Source organism: Benincasa hispida, chromosome 2, assembly GCF_027475165.1.
Source record: "Benincasa hispida cultivar pf3 chromosome 2, pf3_genome.v1.1, whole genome shotgun sequence".
NCBI lineage: Eukaryota > Viridiplantae > Streptophyta > Magnoliopsida > Cucurbitales > Cucurbitaceae > Benincasa > Benincasa hispida.
The window spans coordinates 51,167,384-51,173,658 of NC_143479.1; the positions used below are offsets into that span (position 1 = coordinate 51,167,384).

General features: G+C 27.1%; 1 protein-coding gene across 1 annotated transcript; it reads right to left on the reverse strand.

Moving 5' to 3' along the window:
* Window positions 1-524: 524 nt before the first annotated feature.
* Window positions 525-6,040, reverse strand: LOC120071571 (beta-glucosidase 12-like). Its single transcript, XM_039023910.2, has 13 exons — window positions 5,881-6,040; window positions 5,718-5,787; window positions 5,406-5,464; window positions 5,039-5,114; window positions 4,863-4,940; window positions 4,638-4,725; window positions 3,199-3,454; window positions 2,016-2,131; window positions 1,663-1,880; window positions 1,505-1,536; window positions 1,257-1,362; window positions 1,067-1,169; window positions 525-835 (listed from the first exon to the last, which is right to left on the reverse strand). Exons 1-13 carry the CDS (start codon window positions 6,031-6,033, stop codon window positions 667-669), a joined length of 1,524 nt encoding a protein of 507 aa, XP_038879838.1. The 5' UTR covers window positions 6,034-6,040; the 3' UTR covers window positions 525-666.
* Between the last annotated feature and the right edge of the window lie 235 nt (window positions 6,041-6,275).

Consider the following 6,275-nt stretch of genomic DNA (forward strand, 5'->3'; position numbering starts at 1 on the left):
ATTTCTGCTACAACATGTCATTCACTATACTCTAGCACATTCTACTTGACAAGAGTTACATAATTTGGCATTCACAAATTTTTCTTCAATTGGTCTCAAAGTACGACCCTCTCTTTTGGATAAAACGATCTTCATGTGCCTCTTGTTCACATAAATTCATTCAATCAAAGAAGGCAAATCAACTACTCATCCACCTTTATTGGATGACTCTAATTATGCATACCGGAAGGCTTAGATGACTGCTTTTCTAAAATCCAATAACTACAAAACCTAGAAATCTCTTATTGCTGCCTAGTCTCCTCCAAAAATTACCAATGCTAATGGCACCAAGTCTCTTAAGGCTGAAAAAGACGAGACGGCCCAAGAAGACAAAGCTTCCTTAGAAAATTTAAGGGCGCTTAATGCTACTTTTAATGGCGTTGTTCTTAGTTATTATATTAGACTGGCGTAATATTAAAACCAATTTTTTTTTATAAAAAGTACACATATGGTAAATTAGACTTGTAATATATATTCTAAATCAATAGGGTGCAATTATGTAACTTATTTTATTGACGTGGAACAGAAAAACATTAAGACAAAAAGGATGCAATATCAAAAGCAAAACAAAGATTACAATATCATGGAGATGGAACAAATATAGCATGTAGTGTTTGTGAATCATCGTCAACTGCGTAGAAAATTGTTGAACCATTTTGCCGACAGTTTTGGAATTCTTGTCAAACGGTGCTTGAAATCGACATAGACAAGACCAAAGCGCATGGTATATCCATTCGCCCATTCAAAATTGTCCAATAAAGACCATGCAAAAAATCCCTTTACCCTTACACCAGCCCTGCAATATTTCCAGAACACATCTTGTTAATTAAGAGCTTCATTTATCAGCCAATATCATCATTTACTCATTACTAAAATAGTTAAAAAAGTAATTATGAAAAAAAAAAAAAAAAAAAAAAAAAAAAAAAAAAAAAAACATTCTTGAAACATCGTCATTGACAAATATGACAAAGAAGCTCAAACTGAAAAACACATTTAGCGTAAATAATGTTTTAATCCGATTACTCACTTGACTGATTCTTGAAGTTTAATGAGATGTTGACGATAGTATTTAACTCTACCCTCATCCTTGATTAATTTGCTAATTTGGGGAGAATCAAAATCCAAATATCCTGCCATACAAAATTTTACTAATGAAGAAGATAACATATATATATATAGATATTATTTGATGTAGAAAGTAAAATTCTTTTTAATACCATTTTCTGTGATGTAAATAATTGGATTTTTATAGTTATTCTTCATATGAATCATCAGATCTTTGAGTCCTTCTGGATAAACGGCAAGCCAAGATGATCCATTCACCTAGAAAATTTACATGGATGCATAAGTAACTAGTTATTTGATTAAAAAAGCTATATAAAAGCAATCTAGATTTCAAAAACTAAAACCAAACAAAAACAAGGTTTAAAATTTTAACATTGAAAGAAGGTTTCACATTAATTACCTTTGGTCCAATTGAGACTCCATTACGATCGGCTACAAATACAAACATCACAAAAAGTCAAAATAGAGAAATTAAAATATTTATTATTTGTATAGACGGATGAACATAGTTAATTTAAAAATAAAAAAATTGGAGTTTGATTAAATTGAAGTACATACTTGAAGAATTGGCACGTAAATCAGTCAAGAGGCTTGGCTTGTTAGGATCAACATTGGGATTGTTTTGTACATAGTTAGATGTATAATAATTAATTCCAATAAAATCATAGGATTTTAAGATCAAACTACGTTCTTCCTTTGTGAATTTAGGCAATCTCTCTTTTACAAGAGTTCTCATGCTGGCTGGATAATCTCCATACACTATTGGATCCAAGAACCTACATTAAACATTAATGTAACATTTATTAATTTGGTCAAACATAATAGTTTGGAGAAAATAATGTTTTTTTTAAAAAAAATTAGGGTATAATTAAATTCAAAAGGTTGAACTTTATACTAATTTAATTACTTACCAACCAAGTTGAAAATCAAGAGCTCGACCTGTAGCCTTTTTGTCCGCCTCACTTTTTGAATATGGGACAAACCAATTCGAAAACAATGTGACCCCAATTTCACCTTTTTGGTATGCCTACAAATTCCATATGATAAATTGGTTTCAAAATATGTAGCGCTTCTAAACTTATCTTTAGTTTTAATAACTTAGACGCTGTAGGATAACAATTTGGTTTTTTGTTTTTGATTTTTGTATATTAAATCTATAAACACCTATTCTATCTCTAAATTTATTGTTTTATTATCTACTTTTTATCAGTGTAAAAAAAGTTTTAATAAATTTGTTTTTTGTTTTTAAAATTTGGCTAGTTGTTCAACTCTTTTACTTAAAAAAGATAACTATAGTAAGAATTTGAGAGAAAATAGGTCTAATTTATAAAATATTAAATAAGACTTTAAATTTTGAGCTTTAGGCTCCGTTTGGGATTGCGTTTGCAATTATAGGAAGTGATTTTAGGAAAATCTTAACTGCCTTTATTATTTGATAAATCAAATTATTAAATAATCTAAAAGAATCATTTTTTAAATTAAAACTAATGTGTAAAAAGTTGATAATAGTAGCTTTTAGATTAAACTTTTCAAAAAATCTGCCAATTTCTTAATCATTTAAATAAATATATTATAATAATATTCTTTCATATTAATATTTTTTTGCACATATTTTTAAATTTTAATTGATTAATTTTTTTGTAACAATTATTTTTTTCTCACATTTTTATCAAATAATTTTAGATGAAACAAAATTAGTTAAAATCCAAATTATATAATATTTTGAAATATATATTATAATAAATTATAAATTAATTATCAATGCGAAAATAATTAAAATAATAAATCTATTTTGATTCATATAATTAAATTGTCAATTTAGTATTAATTTACCTAACACTATAATTAGTTTTTCTAATTTAGAAATAAAATTTATCAAACACTATTTTACTTCCTCCAATAAGTGATTTCTCGAAAACAAATCTAACAGCAATTATTTTAAAAGTCAGATCAACTCCAAACAAAACCTTAATTGAACAGAGGTAATTAAACCTAAATCAACTTTTTAATATCCAAACTGATTTTTTAAAATATTTATTTTATTTGCACTATATGAAGCAAATATATGTGTTGGTATCATAAGAAAGAGAAAACCTGATATTTAGACTTGTAAAGTCTAGCAGCAAGAGCATGTGCAAGAATTAGATGGTGAGCAACAATGTATGGTTCAGTCCCTGAATCTCCACCGAGACAATTTAATGGTTGCCAAGAAGAGCATCTGCCTGGAGCAAAAACTCCTATCGCATAACCATTTATGGTAAAGACGTACTGTTCGTTAAAGGTGATCCAGTGTTTCACTCTGTCTCCAAATTCCTTGAAGCAAAGTTCAGCAAAGTCTCGATAATCCTTTCTGCAATTAATTTTTCAAAATTATTTCATTTCCTTCAAACACCTGTTTCGTTTTCGAAATTTATAATATATTTAGATAATGTTTTTTTCCTCTATAATATATATCGTTGTCAATTAATAATTTATGCCCACATTCTATTTTAAAATAAAAATAGAAAGCATGTTTTGGAATATTTACTTCTAAATTTCTGCAAGGATAAGTGGAATCTAAAACTTTTTTTTTTTTTTTTTCCTAAAACCGACTGTATTAAGCTTGATAAAATTGATGACAAATATCTATTTATATGCTTAACTCTTAACTAATAATTATATCAATTTAAATTTGGAATGATTTTTAAAAATAGAAAAATAAAGAAATTATTTATACAAAATAGAAAATTTTAATCATTTTAAATTTCTATTAGTTTCTATCAATGATAAATTTCTAGCAGTTTCTTTCGCTAGATGTCTATCAGTGTTTTTTTACTATTTCTGTAAATAGTTTGACATTTTTCTATCCGTAAAAATTTCACTTAATTTTTTTGTAAGTTTATCAATTTACATTTTCTTTCTAATTTTGTCTCAAAAATATTATAGAATGAAACTTATAATTTGATCCAATTAAATTCTAAAATTTTCATAGACCAATAAATTTTTGCACCCTTCATGACAATTACCTTAAAAAATCATTCACACATTAATTGTCAAACGTGTTTGTAGACTTCTTTAAATGCTTGTTTTAAAAATTGGACAATTATAGTAAATGCATGAAAGATTTCTAAAGGAACTTTTATTTAAGAGTCTAAAATGTTTTGTAAGGTTACTAGCTTAATTGATACAATTATAAATCACACAACGTAATTTTCAAATGCAACGTAATGGAATGTATGAATTGATATAGTTAAAAAAAAACATTTTAAAATTGAATGTATAAATTCAGGGTTTTTTTTTTTAGTACCACAAACTCACTCTAGTATACAATAGCTTTTTCTTCCCTTTTTTTAAAAAGAAAAATTCTCCTTTTTTAAATTTTTGTTTGGAGATATATAATGATATTTTCTTTTAATACTCATTGTTGAAATTTGTAATAATAGAAAAATGGTAGTTGATGTTTTAATATTAATGTTTATTTTGTGTGTGTGTATATATATATATTTATATATATGATTATGTGAGGAATATGATTAAAAAAAAGTTATACTTACAAGATTTTGCGACTCATGAAGCCTTGATATTCATCTTGTAAAGCTTGGGGAACATCCCAATGGAAAATTGTTACATAAGATTGGATGCCTACAAATTTAAAATTAAATAAAATATTAATTGAAGTCAAAGCCACATGATTATTCATTGACTAATTAATTATATAAAACTATTTTTAAAGAATCAATTAGCTACATTAATCTCTACTATTAAAATAATAAACCAACCTTTTGAAAGGAGCTCATTGATGAGTTTGTTGTAGTAGTCAATTCCTTTTTTATTCACACCACCACTAAGTTTTCCCTCTGAATATATTTAAAACATCTAAAATTTAAATTAATGTTTAAAAAATAAATTAAATTAAATTTATGAGTAATCTAAAATCTGAAGATTAATCCCTTACTTGGCAATACTCTAGACCATGAAATTGAGAATCTGTAAGCATCAAAACCTATACGGTCCATAATGGCAACATCTTCCTGTATTGAACAATTGTTTATCAATCTTACATAATATTTTAGTAAATAAAAAGGAAGTTAGCGTAATATAGAGTCAGACACATGTCGAACGAAAATTTGAACATCTGATCTTTAGACGAAAAATATAAATAAATAACTTACATTTATTAAGATTTGACTTCCATCAATTTTCTATAATTATAAAACAAAGAATATAGTAGGAATTGTGGTGATCTAAAAAAGTGGAAGTAAATTGTGCTCCTTAACCCTTATATGATTTCCTTAACTTGTATTTAGGGCATCCACACAAACCTTATAGCGGTGGTATTGATCAACAGCTAAATCTCCATTCTTGCCATCAGCAATTCTCTCTGCAGTTCCATCATAACAAATTAAACATCACTTACTTCGGATTGACCTATGGAAAAAGTAGTTTTAAAAAAACTCATTTTTATTTAAATTCTTTTGATAAAAATTGATCAAAATATACTTGGAAAGCTATTTGAGTATTTTCTTTCAAAATGACTTGTTTTTTTAAATTAAACACTTGAAAATATATTCCAAATGTCCCAGTATTTTCTTTCTATTATATGTATCGAGAGAGATCAAATAGAGAGAAAGAACCAGGGTGTTGATGAGTGTAGGTATCCCAAATACTTGGTCCTCTCCCATCCTTAAAAGCAGCACCTTCATACTATAAAAACAAGTGATGCATTCATTGATATTATTTGATCAAGAGAATCAAAACAATAAATGAAAAGTGTTGTGTGTGTTTTGATAGTAATACCTGATAAGCAGCAGATGAAGAACCAAAAACAAAGTCTTTTGGGAAGTTGCTTCTCCTTACAATGGGAATGGGAGTTTTTGGTTCATTTGTGGCCTCTGAAGCCACAAGGATGAGGAAAAGAAAGCCAAGAAAGAAGGTATCTTTAAAAGCCATTATTATCCTTCTTGGCTTTGGTTTTGAATGTGAGACACTTCCACCTAATTGCCTTTATATAGAGAGGATAAAAGGCAAGGGAGAAAGTTATTTTCAATATTAAAATCTGAAGTACTTTAGGCATAAGAAGCCATGGCAAAGGTGGAACTTTTATAAATACTTGATTTTTTTAAATAACATATTCAAACGTCAATTCTATACAATTTGGAAATATTTTTTTTATTTTAATTAAAATTGGAAGT

Coding starts and splice junctions, on each gene's coding strand:
- LOC120071571 (XM_039023910.2), bottom strand. CDS start 6,033: ATGGCTTTTAAAGATACCTTCTTTCTTGGCTTTCTTTTCCTCATCCTT. Junction 5,115..5,405: donor ATCAATACCACCGCTATAAG/GTTTGTGTGGAT, acceptor TGTTCAATACAG/GAAGATGTTGCCATTATGGA. Junction 1,363..1,504: donor GAGTCTCAATTGGACCAAAG/GTAATTAATGTG, acceptor TAAATTTTCTAG/GTGAATGGATCATCTTGGCT.